The 18,036-nt window shown below is 45.2% G+C and overlaps 1 protein-coding gene across 9 annotated transcripts in view; it reads left to right on the forward strand.

Moving 5' to 3' along the window:
* The window catches only part of MICAL2 (microtubule associated monooxygenase, calponin and LIM domain containing 2), a 223,567-nt gene that overhangs the window by 164,253 nt on the left and 41,278 nt on the right, over positions 1–18,036 (forward strand). For all 9 annotated transcript variants that reach the window (XR_011441127.1, XR_011441129.1, XR_011441130.1 and 6 more), the window contains 3 exons: positions 705–779; positions 5,402–5,556; positions 6,820–8,167. Coding sequence is in view for 6 of the 9 variants with exons in the window: in XM_070274779.1 (XP_070130880.1) it covers positions 705–779; positions 5,402–5,556; positions 6,820–8,167 (1,578 nt within the window). In the remaining 3 variants the exon portion in view is untranslated. The remainder of the gene's footprint in view (positions 1–704; positions 780–5,401; positions 5,557–6,819; positions 8,168–18,036) is intronic.

Here is an 18,036-nt window from a genome sequence, read left to right on the forward strand (position 1 = left end):
TGCACACTCTCATGCCCTAAATGGCCAAGACCCATTTTCTTCTGCATGTGATATTCATTTTGCTTGGCTAATTCTCAAGGCCCAGCTGGGCAGAGGGTCTTCAGTACATAGTCCACACTGTCCTGCAAATGTGTTTCCATTGGAACTAGGCTAAGAGGAGGGGTCGTGACAATGGATTGTCCAGAGGTTTAGTTAAAACTGGCTCCCAAAGGGTTTTCAGGGCTCCGAGGGGAAGAGGAGCGAGGGTAGGGCTGTGTGCGGCTTCCGGGCTCCAATGAGAGCAGCTCGGCTTATCTGTTACAAGTGGGAGACACTGATGTGAGTCTTCAGCTTTGAAGAACTGCTCTGCTAAAAACAAACAAGTGTGTGTGCATGCATGCATGTATACGGGCATGTATGTATACATGTATGCATATAAACATGTACGCATATGTATATTTATTAATGATGAGTCAGAATGATGGCTCATAATTTGAGGCATTTTCTGAGAGAGGGCAGCACCTGTCCCATAGCAGGGTCTCAATAATTATTTGATGAATGAATGAATGAATGGAAAGTTAGAGGGGTGTATTGTAGGCACATGGTAGTGTGTGATCATTAGTCTGTTACCTTTTGGTAAATGGGCCTTAGGAGAAAACACCCTATTTATTCTACACATTTAACAGACTCCCCCCTCCCCTGCCCTTTTCTTTCTTCCATCACAGCTCTACAAAGGGCCAGTAGCTTCCAGTCCTCAACTCCCAGCAAATCCCAGAGCTGGAGAAGAAAATTCCAGTCGAGTGAGTCATGAGCTCTCTGGGGGTGGGGGTGGGGGTGGGGGTGGGGGTGGGCAGCCACCTCTGGTAAAGCTCAGGGGCAGCTGTTCCGCTTCCTTACGTGTCCCCTCTGACCTGACCTCCTGGGTGTGGGACGCAAGGAAAGAAATACTAGGTTGACTCTGTTTCGGCTGCTGATAGAGGAAGCATTTTCCAAAGGATCCGGGAGCTTCCCCTTCCCCTCAGCTCCCCACTCCTGAGTCACAGATCCTTAGAACTCTACAGCTGCACCTGGCAGAGCCTCCGCAATCATCGGCTCCAAGCTTTTTGAAACACAGATGAGCAAACTGAGGCCCAGGAGCTCTGTATGTTTTCAGTTGGGATGAAGGCATCAGTTTAACGACCTCATGCAATCATGGGCTAAGCGATGAAGGAAGCCAAACGCGTGGGCGCATACACACACTGCCCTGCTCCTTTTTCTGAGCAGGCCTTGGTCCCTGCATCCCAGAGGAGAACAAGGCTGGGTGAGACCCAGGGCCTGCTGCAGATGCCAAGGCAGCCGGCTCCCACTAGGGGGTGCAGTGAGCATGCACGTGGCTGCCCAGCGTCCCGGGGCTGGCCACATTCCTGGCTGGGCAGCGGGTACAGGGCGGGGATTCCCTCCCTGATCCTGAGAGAGGGGTATGGACTCGTCATGGGATTCCAAGTCCATTGCTGCCTTCCACCTCCCCCTGCCCCAACACTCCCTCTCTGGGCCTTGCTCTAGGAGAGGTGGACCCAGGAAAGCCTTGGGTTAGACAAGGGTTTCTAAAAAGAGCCATTGTTGCAGTTGGAACAGAGCACTCCTTTGATTGACTGCTTCCTTCTGAGTCAACGCTGACTCCTGGCCAGTGAGTCATTCTCCTGGCAACCCCCAGACGTGAGGCCCCGCCTCACTCGGGTCAGGCTGGGACAATGGGCACCTCTGAGCTGGACCAGGGCTGCACACCTGGGCAGGCCACTTCACCTGGGGACAGCCTGAAATGACTCTTGAATCATCTTGCAGCCCCAGGCAGTGAGAGCCAGGGGAAGGAGGGAATTAGCATTTACCAAAGGTCTGGGCCAGGCCTTTTCCACGTGTCAGTCATCTTGTCGTCTCATTCACTCCCCTGCTTCAACCTCTCCACAGGGGACAGGAATTCCACTTCTTGGGTGGGTCTGTCTGGGTGCAGAGTCCATCCAGTGCTTCCAGCCAGCCTTACCAAGTGCCACCAGTACGTGGGGCTCAGCCTTGCCCTCAAGAAGCTCCCAGTCTGGGGTGAGAGCAGGATGTCTGGCCAGGGACCCTCACAGCAGGGTCGGGGATGCTGGAGGAGGCTCAGGAGAGAGGAGACTGCTAACAGGCAGCATGGTTTCTGGGACCCCGGCTGTGTCTTTAGCTATCCCAGGAGTAGCAGGTGTTGGTTCTCACGCATATCTAAAAGCTGGTCTGAGGGCAGACCTTGAGTTCAAATCATTTCTATGGGCCTAGTGCCTAGCATGGGCCCGGCCCAGAGGAGGCACCCAGTCCTTGCTCGCTTGCCAAATGAATGAACGAACAAACCAACAGACCAAGGAAGAAGCCGACGGGACGGAGTGCAGGAAAAAATGGAATGCACAGGTCAGGCCTGCGCAGGCTGCCGCCTCTAGAGAGCGCTCCAAGACCTTGGGAGGATTTCAGGCCTACCTGAGCTCCAAATTCTGGAAAGCAGTTCCCCGGAATCCCAGTCTTTGTGAAAACCCCCAGAGCTGAAATCCACCAGAGCCATCTTTTCGGTCATCTTCATTTTGCCCAAAAGGAAACCCCAACGGGCAAGGCTGGTCCTGCAGTGGGGAGCAGAATATGGGGCACCATCTCCTCTGTCCATTCACGGCCCCATCAAGGCTGGTTCTGGCCCCAGTGCCAGGTGAGAGGGCAGAGGGGGCTATGTAACTGCCATCGGCACCCTCCCCAGCTGACCATGCTCACTGGAATGACCTCTAGGATCATGGGGAAAGGTCACCGTTGCCAGAGGGCTCAGAGACGAGGCCCCTGACTCAGGTGGGATGTGGTGCAGCGGTCCAGGCCTTGGTCTGCTCATCAACCCTCTTTGCACAAAGGGGCCCAAAGGGACAGGGCGCTTAGGACCCAGGCCCCTGCAGAGGGCAGGGCAGCCCTGGCTGGGCCATGTCAAGGTAGTAAGGAAAACAAGAAAGGACCAACAGAGCGGGATCTGAGTTGGTGAATGAGTCATCCCTGGGCCCACGAGTTAGAGAAATCCTGGCTAGGCTGGGTGTGCAGCCCCCTCTGGAACGGGTCAGCAGTTCAGCAGTGCCTTCAGTGGACACCATTTGTGTGCTTGGGAGGATACGAAGGGGAAAGGAATTAATTTTTATTTAGCCCATAGCATTTACATTGCGGCCTGCCCAGGCACCTCTCTTTATCCCACTTTATTGCTTGGCCCTCCCCTGAAGCAGCACTAGATTTCCCATTTTCTGGCTGAGGAAACTGAGGGGTTAGGTCAGTTGCTCCGTGTGGGGCAGCTGCTGTGGGTGTGCAGGAGGTGGGGTTCCAGGCTGCCCTTACCATCCCCTGAGGGAACCCAAAGACATCAGCGGCCACAGGCAGATGAGCTTTCCCGTCATCTCAGCTCGGCTCAGGCCTCAACCTCCCCTTCCGGGCAGCACCCCCTCCTCGCAGTGGCTTGACTGGCAGGTGTTTTGTCTCCCACATCTCCTCACACCCTCCCCGAGTTCTCCTGAAGACCGCGGGTGAGGAACAGAGACCCCGCTAACTGGGGATGGGGGGGCTAGAGAAAAAAGAGAGGGAGCAGCTCCCGGGTCATGACCTTGTGAAGCCCAAGGCTTTCCTGTCAGCCTTGTCCCTGGCTCAGTGTCAGAAGGTTCCCGGAGGGCTCCTCGGGGGAACAGAAAAGCAGTCTGTTGAGCGGAGGGGACTCTGAGACAAGTTGAGGAGTTTGACTCCGGAGGTGGCAGAGAGAGGAGAGTGAGGGGGCTGGCGAGGAAGAGGAGGAGAAGGAATTTGGCAGGAATTTGGCAAGCCCAGGACAGGAAGCAAGGCAACGACTGACTCACAACTTTTGCCTTTTTAGGCTCGAACCATCTAATTGTGGGCTGAGATGGGGGTTTGGGTGACAGGCGGGCCGGCCAGCCACATCCCCCACATCAACTCCTGGCAGCCAGTGGCCTTTCTTCTCAGCAGCTCCTTCCTGCCACCCTCGGATCTGTTCCCCTGAGTTACCTTTTCCCTCTGAAGCATTTGAGGGCTTCCTCGGGGAGCTCACCAGCCATATGTGTCATCTTTCATGGTGGCCATCTCTTCAGAGCCCAGGACTGGGATACACTCTCTGACATGCTTGTCTTTGTGTAGGAGGAAAGCGGGACAGAATACTGATCCCCCTGTGTAAAGGGGTCTCGAAGGAACTCTTCTGGGGGTGGGGCTTGTGTTTGGCCTGGCCTGGGTGGGTCCCTGAGGAGGAGCCTCTCACTCAAAGCTTTGGGGAAACTGAGGCCAGAGGAATGTGTTAAGACACGAGCTGAAATCCGAAGGCTGGACACCTTGGAGGGAAATCAGAATGGGTCGGCTGAGCGGCCGGAAGCAGGGGTCAGGGAGTCAGACAGGAGCCGGTGGTTAGACAGTGGTCCTGGGCAGGGTCTGGGGAACAGCCTCTGTGTGCTGGGAGGGATCCCGGGAGAGCCAGCTGGGCTGAAGGGTCACACACGGAATGGGCAAGTCGGAAAGGGAGCATGGCGTTTTCTGAATCCCTTTGTGGATAGATTGTCTGAAATGGTCCAATATGAAGCAAAATGCCTGCGATTTTAGATTTCAGGTTCCTGGGGGTGTCTGTGTGCTCATGCGTGTGCACATGCGTGCACTCGTGAGAGACAGAAGGAGATTGCTCTCCCAGCTACCACCATCAGCATTCCACTGTAGCTACTAACTGATTTCAGCGCCCACCGCTCAAACTCAGGCTCGTCCTCTGAGCCCCGGCCACACTCCTTTCCCATGTCACTCTGAGCACATACACTGCATGTCGTTTATTCCCTGACCAACAGGAGCTTGGCACAGACCCCACTCCATATGCTTCAAGTGCCTCGATACTCATCATAACCTCCTCCCCTGTAAAACCTCAACCAGCCCATCTTGTCTGAGAGCCCCGTAGCGCACAGGTGAGAAGGAAGAGTCGCTTCATTGGTGGTGACTGCTTGTCCTGTCCACACCCGCCACTAAGGGTCCGCATCTTGTGGGCAGAGGCCTCAGAAGCTTGATGGACTGGGTGATTTAATGTGGCCCCAGACCCCAACCACGATGGCTTTAGGGGACACGTTAGAGGGAGAAGTCCATTTCTAATAAACGCCCTGGAGGTTCTCTGTTGCATCTCTCAGGAAACTTCTCATATGAGTATGAAACACAAGGGCTCTCAGACTTTTCAGCCCAGGACCTCCTTTCCCCCAGGAGCCCGCCACTCCCAATACCCGTTCCCACTGGGGCCCTTGAATCAGTTTCCGACACCTTCCTCCCCCTGCCTTTGGTTTTAGAGTTGGAGCTTCACTGAAAACCTCCCCTTTTCATGATAAACTAAGGTAATAATAGGTTTGTAATGGAGAACATGTTCTTTCCGTGGTAGGTTTGACTCCAGTGAACAACAAAAGAACTACGTCGCCTCCAAAGGAATCTCCTCCTTCTCTGTTTTCTTCCTCGTTGTCTTCTCCTTCGTCTTCCCTGCCATCTTCTTCAGCCGTCATCCCAGGGAATGCTCAAGACTGTTCCCCCCCATCTCAGGTGAGTGCCCCTCAGGGCCCTGGGCAGGTGTTAGGAAGGTGGGCTTCCTGTCCTCCGCCCACTTCCACACTGAACTCTGGTTCTTAGCACTCTTAGGTCACCCCAAGTGCAAAGCTGGGGCAGAGAGATGCTCTGTCAAGAGTCCAGCACGGACCTTCTTCATGTGTCCTTTTCGTGAAAGCTCATCCTGCTGCCTCTCAGCCACCCCTGAGGCCCCAGCCACTCGCTTCCTCCCTCCCTCACCAAACTTTATGGGGTACAGACTCTGGGCAGGACTGTGGGGTACAGAGGTGCTAGGACATGTGCTCTGCCCTTAAGGACCTCACGGAGGGCGTTGAGGAGCTGCAGCCGAAGGAGGGCAGGCCCAGAACTCAGAGTGCCTTTGGTGGCAGCTGAGAGCCTTGGAAGCACAGCCCCCTTGAATAGAACATGGCGTCAGGAGATCTGCCGGGTTGGACTGTTGCCTTCAGAATGAGTTGATCAAGCCTCTGTTACCTGCCAGGCCCTGTTCTAGGCCCTGGCAAGTAGAGTGCACAAGACAGAAAAGTGCTCGCTCCCATGAAGCCGCCACCCATGACCTGCCCTTGGGCTCCCAAGCCCTCTGCAGGGCACAGCCGCTCCTTCTAGAGTCCACTCACTTCTTCCTTTGCCAAGGGCTGACTTCCTGCATGCTAGAAATGGCTACTTTCTCAACGGTGTGAGGCATGAGTCAGGTTTAGAAGGGTCGTTGGAATGTCCTAAAAGCCATCCTTCTGCCACCACAGCTCCAGCCCAGAAAGGTAACTGTCTCTCCTTACCTTAACAGTCTCCAAGGAAGAAGCCTTGGTTTCTTAGTTGTTGGAGAAACATACCTGTGGGTAGAATGTACCCATTACTAGGGACGATGGCTGAGCCAGCCACAGGGGACCTGTCCTTCCCACGTGCCTGGCCACCCACAGGGCCAGGACAGCCCTGCCTCACTGGCCTCAGGCCTTGTAAATTCCTTTGCCTTCTCTTCTGGCTTCCTACCCACCTAATCCAGGACCCAGAAAAGCCTATGATCAGTGGTAACATGGGGGCTCCGGACAGATCCCAGCAGGTCCCAAGGCGGCCACTTAGAATGGACAGCAACCCTCTAAAATCATCCTGTGCAGAATTCTTGACTTTCAGTACCCAGATCTGGAGAGAGAAAGGGAGAGGGATGTGGGCTCCGATTTGCCCTCCCCATATAAATAAATGCTGAGAATTTCTAAATCACTGCTGTTTTTTGCCCATCCCTTCCAGGGGACACCTCACAACTGGCTCCCACAGGTCTCGAGAGGTCATTTCAGTCCTTCCACCCCAATCTTTCTGAGGCGAGCCAGAGCCCAAGGAGCGCTCACAGAAATTCCCCTCTATCTGCCTCGTGGCCAAGTGCTGGAGCGGGCAGAATACTGCTTGGTGAGCCCTAGTGGAAACGGCCCCCTGAGTACCCCGCCACCCAGCCCTACAGAGATGGCTTCTGATGGATATCAGGAAGCAGAGGCCCCTCTTGAGGACTCCAGAAGCATCCACAGAGGCTTACACCCCATTGGACGGAAAGACTGGTACTTTCCAGACCAAGAGCTGCCTCCCCCAGCTGGAGAGGACGCAGGAGAAGGGCATACCAGACCCAGGAGGGGAGATGATGGTGGGTCGGAGCCTGCAGAGGGGAAGAAATTGGGCTTAAAGAAGTTGGTGCTCACTCAGGAGCAGAAGACCAGCTTGCTGGATTGGAATGTCTCCATCCCTCAGAGCTTGCGCCTGGAAGAGGGGGCACGACCTCCCCAGAAAAGTGCTGAGAATGGTAGAGGAAGCTGTGTGCCGAAACCAGTCTGCCCCTTGCTGCCCCCTCGGGCAGGGAGAGAGACCCTGCCAGCCCAGAGAGAGACTCAGAAGACGGGAACCCCAGCTGAACGGACTCCAAGGGAGCGAAGTGTGTCCCCACCCAAGTCCCCACTGCGGCTCATAGCAAATGCCATCCGAAGGTCCCTGGGGCCCCTCCTCCCCAACTCTGAAGGTGGGAAGAAGGCGTGGGCCAAGCCAGAATCAAAGACTTTGCCCACCAGCCAGCCGTACACCTCCACTCGCTCGTTCAGCCTTCGGAAAACCAGCTCCAGTAAAGACGGGGACCAGCAGTCCCCCAGGAGAGACATGGCGAGCAGGGCCTCAGCCTTCTTCTCCATGGGCAGCCCGACTGCCAGGGCTGCCCAGCCCTTGGACTCTAGCCCTCCTGACCCTGCCCTCTGCACCCATCCTTTGCCCAACCGGGCATCCACGATGTTTCCTGCACTCGTGTCCCCACCCTGCAGCAAGATTGAAGACGTCCCCACACTCCTTGAGAAAGTGAGTTTGCAAGAGACCTTCCCAGATCCTTCTAGGGTTCCAAAGAGAAAAACCTCACTCTTTTCCTCCCTCAGACTCAAAGACAAATCTTTTGAGAGTTTCCTCCAGGAATCCAGACAAAGAAAGGACCTTGGGAATGTCTTTATCAGCCCCCAGAGCAAGGTGCTGCCCGTGGACAGTGCCCAGCCCCTGGAGAAGCTGGTGCAGCCTTACAGTAGCGCCGGGCTGGGCCAGAGGGGCCATCCTCCTCCTCCAGGTGGAGACGCAAGTAAGTGGCTCTTTCCTGACAAAAGTCTACAGTTCATGCTGGCCGGTTAGTTAGCCTTACTGGATTAACAAGCAAGCCCCTTTCACTTCATTTTCCTTCTCAAATTAAATTCTGACAAAAGTAGGAAAACTTGAAAAAATCTGAAAAAATTAAATTTGAAATTATATTATAGAAGTTTTGAAAGAGACCAAGAATCAACCATAATTCCACCACTTTCCCACTCATTCTCTGTATGAATATTTTTTACTAAGTTGTATGTAAAATTTGGTATCTTTTTTTAGTCAACATTATATCATAAATATTAAGCTAGTTATCTCATAGTCTACAAAACTGTGATTTCATGGCTGTGGAATATTCTATGTAGTGGGTATGTTATCACTTAATGAACTATTTCTTATAGATATGTGTGTATACGTAAATGACATATACAAATATATTTATATTTTATATAGGGTACTGATGAACAATTTTATGCATATAGCTTTTTCTTTCCTTTAGAATTATCTTTTTTTAGGATAGGTTCCAAGAAATGAGGTTAGTGGGTGAAAAAATGTGAATATTTTTAAGATTCTTAACTTATACTGACAAATTGCTTTTTAAAAGAGAACAGTATGGGCAGAGGATACAGGGACTGTTATTTCTTATAACTACATGTTGTAAATTTCAATCAAAGCAAAGGAAGGGTACCCATTTATACTCTACCACTAATGTATGAGAGTCCCTTTTTCACCATTGTCACTTGCATTGAGTATTTTCTGAATGTTTCTATATTGCTAGTCAAAAAATGACGCCTTATATTTTTTTATTACTAGCTTAAATATATTTATATGTATTTGGTTACCAATGGAACCTTAGACTTTTTAATATTTAAATCTGATTATAATTTTTTAAATTATGAAATTAATGAATACATCAAAGAATCAGAATAAATCAGCAATACAGAAAAACCTGAAAAAACATGTATAAATTCTCTCACCCCCTCCTCCGCACCAAAGTTTTGGGACATGTCCTTAGTTAAACGCTCCTGTGATTTCTTTTTTGTTGTTGGCATTCGTTTGATTGCTTTAAACAAACTGCAGTTCTGCTATTCCTATGGTTGTGCAACTTTTTCTTGGTTTTTTAAACTTTTTATTTCCTTATTTAACTTTTATTTTGAAACTTTAGTTTTCAAGTAAAAAATTACTTCTCTCCTTTGGTGCCTTAATCGAAAAGCTATGTATATTAACATGAGACTTTGTTTCAGCCAAGTTCAGGATAAGCCTGGACAGGCTGGAGCATAACTGTGCCCTTTATAGCACATTGTAGACTTTAATGTGTTGTGCATTTTTTGATAATACATTCACATGGTTCAAAATAAAAGGGTACAAAAGGCACAAAATGAGTAGTCCTATCTCCCTTCTCTGTCCCTGAGCCATCAGGTCCTAACCCTGGTGACAGATATTATTGTCTGCTTCTTAGGCGTTCTTCCAGACAACATTTATGCATATAAGAGCAAATTTGCATATTGTATTCTTTCCTTCTTTTTTACGCAATTGGAGCGTGCTAGCAGATCGCATGCACTTTTTGTTGTCCTTTTACTTTTGTTTTGGAGATCGTTCTGTATCAGCACATAAAGAGCGGCCCGTTTTGTTTCACAGCTGCACCACAATTGACGTGGCCTGTCCCCTTGGATGGAAAGTTTACTTCAAGTCTCTTGCTGGTGCAAACAGTGCTGCCATAATTAGCTGAGGATGTAGGCCGTTGGGTTTATGTGTGAATTTATCTGTAGGATAAATTCCTAGAAGGGAAATGCAGGAACAAGGGACATAGGAATTGTGAATTTTGATAGATATTGCCAAATTGTCCTCCATCAAAGTGATGGCGGTTCCTACTCCCAGGAGCAAAGCGCGAGTGCTCTTTCTGTGCCTGCCTAACCAGTGTGTTACCCCACTTTTTTTTAATCTTTACCAATCTGATAGGTGATTGAGCATCTTTTTAGATATTAAAGAGTCACGTGTATTTGCTTTCTGTGGACTGTTGTTTCTGTCCTTTATCTAGCTTTCTGTTAGGTTGTTGGTATTTTGTTAATGATACATAGGGACTCTATTAAAAGGGAAACGAAGCCCTTTTTTGGTGGTATGAATTACAAATACTTTTCCCAGTTTCTTGTTTGTCTTTAACTTTGTTAAACTTTGTTTATGGTGGTTTTTGTCAGATAAAATTTTCGTTTTTATACTGTAGTCGTAAGCAATTTTTATTTTGCAGCTTCCAGGCTTTGTATTGTATATACGAATTCAGAAAGCGCTTCTTCCAAGTTTACAGAAGAATTTTCTTAGTTTCTTTTAGTCCCTTGTTTGTTTTTGAGTTTTTTACATTTAAATATTTACATCAAGAAATTATCCGAGTAGAAATGTGAGATATGGATCCAACTTCTTTTCGTTTAACAAGTCTCCCTGGTTATCCTACAATAATGTAGTGAATAATCCATCTTTCTCCTCTCTTATGTGAAATGACGTCTTTTATCGTATATCGCATTCATGTACTTGGACTGATTTCCATACCATCTATTATATCCTATTGAGTTCTCTGTTATATCTCAGTACCATGCTGTTTTAATTATTTTGCTTTATGTATTTATATCTTTTAAAATTTATATATTTTACTATCTGTAGGACAATTATTCCATTTTTGATCGTCTCTTTCGAAAATTTTCTGGCTCTTTCTGCTTTTTTGATATTCTATGTGAACTTAGCATTAACTTGACTATGTACAGAAAAAATCCTGTGAGCACTTAATAAGTTTACAAACTAACTTGGCAAGAATTGACAACCTTATGCTATGAATTGCCTTTCCATTTGCTTTAATCTTTTTTCGTGAGCCTCTGGAATATTCTCAACTTTACATCATATAGGGCTTGCATGTTTATTGTTTATTAATAGGTATGTTAGATTTTGTTGCTGTTGTAAATAAGATCTTTTTCATTTTATCTTCCCACTGTTGTTTGTGTATGAAATTTATTGATTTCTATAGTAGTTTTGCACCTATCCATTTTACTGAATTTTCTTTGCTTGTAAAAGCTTTTCAATGGTTTCTCCTGGGTCCTCCCTAAATATACAATCATAACATCTGCAAATAATGACAATTTTCTCTCTTTTTTTAAGCTATGTACCTCTAATTATATGTTTTATTGGTTTCTTTGTATTTCAAAATCTCCAGAACAATATTAAATAAAAGTAGTGATAATGATTTTCTCATTACATTCCTAACCTTAATGAGAATGCATCTTATTAAGGAGAATAATGTTTTCCCACTTAAGCATGATGCTGGCTTCTGGGTTGACCCAGATATGTTTAATCATTTTAAGGAAATAGACATCTAGTCCTATTTTATTAAAAGTATTTTTAATCATGAATGGATATTGAATTTTATCAAACATCATTTCAGCACCTTTGAGATGATTGTATGATTTTTTCTCCTTAGTTTGATTAATATTATAAATTATATAATAGGTTTACTGATATCAAACCATCCTTGTATTGCTGAAATAAATACCACTAGGTTGTGATGTCTTATTATTTTTATATACTTTTCTGCTCTGTTGGCTAATATTTAAGATTTTTGCATCAAATTCATAGGTAAGATTGGCCTTTAGTTCATATATATCACATTTATTTGACGTCTGTATGTGCTGATTACAATAAGTTAGGGTAAACATGTCTTCCTGATTTTCTTATCATGGACAGCTGCATTCCTCTATGTTCGTTAGGAAATGGTGCAACTTCTTTGGCTTGGAATAGAATGGGAGTGTAGATAATGGAATTAGGTTAAGGCTGACCAGCTCTGGAAATACAGTAGTGCCCCCTTATCTGTGGGGCGTGTGTTCCAAGACCACCAGTGGGTGCCTGAAACCGTGCATAGTACCAAACCCTATAATACCATTTTTTTCTATACATACATACCTATGATAAAGTTTCATTTATAAATTAGGCACAGCAAGAGATTAACAACAATAACTAAAAATAGAACAATTATAACAGTATACTATAATAAAAGTTATGTGAATGTGATCTTTCTCTCAAAATATCTTATTGTACTGTCCTCCCCCTTGTTGTGATGATGTGAGATGATTCATTGCCTACATGATGAGATGAAGTGAAATGAATGAGGTAGACATTGTGATGTAACATTAGGCTACTGTCGACCTTCTGACAGTACGCCAGAAGGAGGATCATGGAGCCATGACAATGTTGATGGTTGGATGTTAGGAGCAGACAGTGTTTGTGGTTAGGGATCCAACAGAGGAATGATTCATGTCCCAAGGGGGACAGAGTGGGACGGCATGAGATTTCATACCACTACTCAGAACAGGGTGCAATTTAAAACTCATGAACTTTCTGTTTCTGGAATTTTCCATTTAATATTTTTGGACTTCACCTGACTACGGGTAACCAAAACCATGGAAAGGAAAACTGCAACTAAGGGGGCACTGCTGTGGTGCGTGGGCCATCTCAGAGAAGAGCACTGTGTTGCCCTCAGGTGTTCTCAGGTCAGCTTCCTAAGGATGTAAAGGTTTTACCTACTTTATCAGATTAGGCCCGTTCGTTTCCTTTTATTTCCCTGCCTCTGCCCAGCCCACAGAACACACACACACAAACACACACACGCACACACTGACAACTGCTCTCTCCACATTTAACATGTGAGTGCACACTTCCATGCAATAGAGAGAGAAAACAGTATTCAGATTGAAAGTGACAAACTTTCAAAACTTATTCAAATGGAAATAACCTGGAGTTTATGATCACTTGAATAAGAGCAGGCTGAAATTTAATTTTTCTTATGGTTACAACACAACTTTCCAGGTAAATTAATAGTGTATATAAACTTCTCAGAGTTTGAGTTACTTAGGGGCATAAACTAATTTCAAGCACTTACCAGTGCCCATTTCATACAAATAAAATTTTAATGCTAATTATTATTCTTGTGTATAATTAAACAAGGCACCCTGAGAACCTCTTTTTAATTTTTGTGTAAACTTTTTTATTACGCTATAAAATACATAAAGTACACAAATATTAAGTACGCAGCTGATGAATTTTTGCAAAGTCCACATTTGTGTCATCACCTCTGAAATCAAGATACAGAACTTTACCAGCACTCAGAAGCTGCCCTCATACTCCCTCCCAAATATACGTGCCACCCAGCAGAAGTGCTTACCATCTGCCTCCTATCTTCTTAGGTTACCTTTGCAGTTTTTCGACTTTATAAAAATTGAATCATTCAGTACTGTGGTAGCAGAATTCTAAGAGGGCCCCATGCTTCCTGTCCCCAGTGTACTTGCCCTGGTTAATCTCGTCCTCTTGAGTATGGTGGGAATGTGAATATGATGGATTTCACTCCTGTGATTACGTTACAGGATTGTGCAAATGTAATTAAGTTCCAAACCAATTGACTTTGAGTTAATCAAAGGGGAGATTACCCTGGGTAGGCCTAACCTAATTGAGTGAGCCCTTAACAAGAACTGGGCCCTTCCTGAAGTCAGAAATTTGAAGGTGAGAAGTACAGGATCCTGCTGGCCTGAAGAAGAAAACTGTCGCATTGTGAGCAGGTCTGTGAACAGGAGGCCTCTAGGAGCTAAGACTGACCTCCAGCTGACAGCAGCAGGAAAATGGAACCATGTCCTGCAACTACCGGGAACTGAATTCTGCCCACAACCTGAATGAACTGAAAGAGAACCCTGAGCTTTAGATGCATCTCCAGCCCAGAGGGCACCTTAGTTGCAGCTTTGCGAGGACCCGGTTGAACCATGCCTGCTCTTCTGACCTATACAACTGCGAGATAATAACTGGGTGCTATTGTAAGCTGCTAAATTTTACTTAGGGGCATAAACTAATTTCAAACACTTACCAGTGCCCATTTTATACAAATAAAATTTGTATAAATTGCTTCCACAACAATAGAAAACTAACACAAGTCTGTACTCTTTTATGCCTGGCTATTTTCACTAAACGCTATGGGAGGGGGCATTCAAGCTGTGACGTGCAGCAGGGGTTCATCTTTCCCATTGCCACATTTTAGTCCATTGTCTGAATATGCCGCAATTGATTTGTGTGTTCTGTCACTGGGCACTTAGGTTGTTTTCAGTTGTTTTTATTGTGAGTAATGCTGCTTTGAGCACTCTTATGCATATGCTTTCTGTTGGGTATTGTCAAAGATAAGCAAAGCTGGATACTAGTTAAAGTGGTAAGGACAGATTTTAACTGGTAATATACTATTGCCATAGGAGAGAGAGTCCAGTGTGAACTGAACTCAGCTCTGATTTTTACAGAGATGGCTGAGTGTTTGACATGAAGAATGAGGGAGGAGGGCGGGGGGTGAGCAGAGGCTCAGTAGTTCAGGGAAGTGAAAAATTACGAAGAGCGGTCAATGTAAGAGCTGTGTCTTCTGGCTGGCAGTTATTGGAGGTAGGTTTCTATCCTCCCACAGAGACTGGGAGACAGAGAGCCTGTCCTTCCTGATGATTGGCATTTTAAAGGACTGGCTTGCGGGTTCTCGAGAAAGACAATCCTGAGTGGTAGGAGATACGTATACATCTCAAGGGGACAGAGGGAGGATTCACAATTGTAAGCCCTTTTCAGTAACTGCCCCAGGAAAGGGTGATCTGGGGCCTCTGTCAGGTGTTGGCCAGAACAAACAGTGAATTCTGTTGTCAGCCTTGAGCTTTCTCAGGCCGGTGCTGTAAGGGGGGCGAGGGTCATCTTCGGGATGCAGCCTTGAGCTGCTAGAAACTATGTTAGTGGTTGAGTCTTCTAATGCAGGAAGATGTGGGTGTACTGAATAATTTATGTTGAGAGCCTGTAGTTTTTATCGGCCAAGGTTGAGGCCGAGTCGAGGAGAGGGCTCCGAGGAGCTTGGCTAGAGTTTGTTCACGGAGAGAGCCTCCGTCTGTGTACTCCTGGGACTGAATTGATGGGTCCTGGGGTAGGTGCGTGTGGTTTACTCTGGTAGATACCGTCAGTTTTCCAAAGCAGTTGTACCAATGTATATTCCCTCCAGGAATACAAGAATACAAGAATACAGGAATACAAGAGCAGGAAACAAGAGCTCCCATTGACCCACATCCTTGCCAACACTTGATAGTCTCAGTTTTGTTTTGTTTTTCGATGTCTCCATTTTCATGGAGGTATAATGGTATCTCGTTATGGTTTTAATCGGCATTTACCTGATAATGATGTCACTCTGGTTTTCACATGCCTATTTAGAGATTCTCTTGTAGGACGTCTCTCTCCAAGTCTTCCGCCCACACTTTCACTGTGTAGTCAGCCCTTATTTATGTGTACTCTGTGTGGATTCTGGATATAAGCTTTCTGTCAGATGAGTGTATTGTAAATGTCGTCTCCCACTCTTTGGCTCACTTTTTCAGTCTCTAAAGGAGTCTTTTGATAAACAGAAGTACTTATTTTAATGAAGCCAAGTTTATCAATATTTTCCTTTAATGTTATTGATTTTTGCATCTTGTTTATGAAATCTTTCCCTACGCTGAGGTCATAAAGATGTTGTTCTGTGTTACCTTGTAGAACTGTGCCATCCACTATGGTAGCCGCTGTTTCACACTTGAGATATGGCTAGTGTGACTGAGGAACTGAATGTTTAATTTTATTTAATGTTGATGAATTTAAATTAAAAACTGAAGCATAGTAAAATGTTTTTCTATTAAACAGAACTTTTTGCTTTTGATAGAATTACACCTCACTTTAGCCATTAAAAATTTATCATCTAGGGGCTGGCCTCTAGATAGGGAGCATAGTGGTTGGGTTTGCATGCTCCGATTCGGCAGCCCAGGGTTCACAGGTTCGGATCTCAGGCATGGACCTAGCACCACTCATCAAGCCATACTGTGGCAGCATCCCATACGAAATAGAGGAAGATTGCCACAGATGTTAGCTCAGTGATGATCTTCCTCATTAAAAAAAAAAAATTACCATCAAAACAGGGATGTTCTATAAGTATAAAATATGCACCAGGTTCTGAAAACTTAGTGTGAATGAAATAATGTAAAATATCTCAATAATTTTTATATTGATTACATGTTGAAATGATCATATTTTTGAAATTTGGGGCTAAAGAAAATATGTGATTAAGACTAATTTCATCTATTTCTTTTTACATTTTTTGATGTGGCTACTAGAAAATTGTAAATTACATATAGAACCCATATTATCTTTCTATTGGACAACACTGTTATAGAAGCATTATTATTTTACCTTTCACAATTAAGTCTATGACCAAACTAGGATAAGTTTTTGTGTATTCTGTATTTTGTGTATTCTGGTTTTCTCCCCATTGTTATCCAGTCGATTCAGCAGCATTTATTTAAAGGCCATCTTTTCCACCCACTTCGTTGTAGTGGTACTTTTGTCATAAATCAGGCGGGTCTGTTTTTGGACCTTCTGTCCTGTTCCAGTGGTTTGTCTGTCCTTGCACCCGAGTCACCCTGTTTCCATTATGCGGTTTTATGATAAATCTTCATGGTCTGGGGTAGATCCTCCACTTTGTTCTTCTTCAAGATGTCTTGGCTGTTCTCGGCCTTTTGTATTTCCATGTGACTTACAGAATCAATCCATCAATTTCCACAAAAATATTTTCTGGACATTTGATTGGGATTATATTGGATCTATAGATAAATTTGGAGAGAATTAGCATCTTTGCAATACTGAGTCTTCAAATCCATGGACATGATAAATCCTTGATGTCTTCTTCAATTTCTGTCAATGTTTTGTAGTTGTAGAGATCTTGCACAATTTTCATGAGATGTATTTCCAGGTATTTGATTGGTTTTTGGGGTACAGTTATAAATGATACAGTTTTTAATTGATTAATGTAGAGACGTTTGATAGCTTTAGGATATTGAGTCTTTCAGTCTAAGAACACACAATAATCCTCCATTTAGGCAGAGCTCTTAAAAATTCTGGATATAAATCCTTTATCGGATATGGGTTTGCAAATATTTTCTCCCAGTTAGTGGTTTGTCTTTTCATTTTCATCACAGCATCTTCTAAAAAAAGAGAAGTTTTTAATGTGATGAAGATAAATTTATTAATTTTTTTCTTTTATGATCTGAGTTATATTTAAGAAATCTTTGCTAAACCCAAAGTCACTAAGAATTTCTCCTATGTTTCCTCCCAGAAGTTTTGTAGTTTTCAGCTTTCAGGCTTAGGTCTATAATCCAATTCTAATTAACTTTTTGTAGTGAATAAAAGTCAACTGTTTTTGCCTATAGACATCCAGTTGTCAGCACTACTCATTAAAAAGACTCTTCTTGGGGCAAGCCCCGTGGCCGAGTGGTTAAGTTTGCTCGCTCTGCTTGGGTGGCCCAGGGTTTCGCCAGTTCAGATCTGGGCGCAGACCTGGCACCGCTCATCAGGCCATGCTGAGGCAGCATACCACATGCTACAACTAGAAGGACCCGCAACTAAAAATACACAACTGTGTACTGGGGGGCTTTGAGGAGAAAAAGGGAAAATAAAATCTTTAAAAAAAATAAAAAAATAAAAAGACTCTTCTTCCTCATTGAGTTATTTTGGCACCTTTATAAACAGTGAGTTGACCGTATATGTGTGGGTTTATCTCTGTGCTCTAATCTGTCCCATTGACCTGTGTATAGGTTTATCCTTACACTAGTAGCATGCTCTCTTGATTACTGTAGCTTTAGAGTAAATCTTGAATTCAGGTAGTGGGAGTCCTCTGATTTTGTTCTTAAAAATGATTTTGGATTCTAGATCTTGTGTTTCCATATAAATTTTAGAATTACCTTGTCAATTTTTACCAAATAAGCCTGCTGGAATTTTGATTGGAATTGTTTTTAATCTATAAATCAATTTGGGAAGAAT

This window comes from Equus caballus, chromosome 7 (genome assembly GCF_041296265.1).
Source record: "Equus caballus isolate H_3958 breed thoroughbred chromosome 7, TB-T2T, whole genome shotgun sequence".
NCBI classification, from domain to species: Eukaryota; Metazoa; Chordata; class Mammalia; order Perissodactyla; family Equidae; genus Equus; species Equus caballus.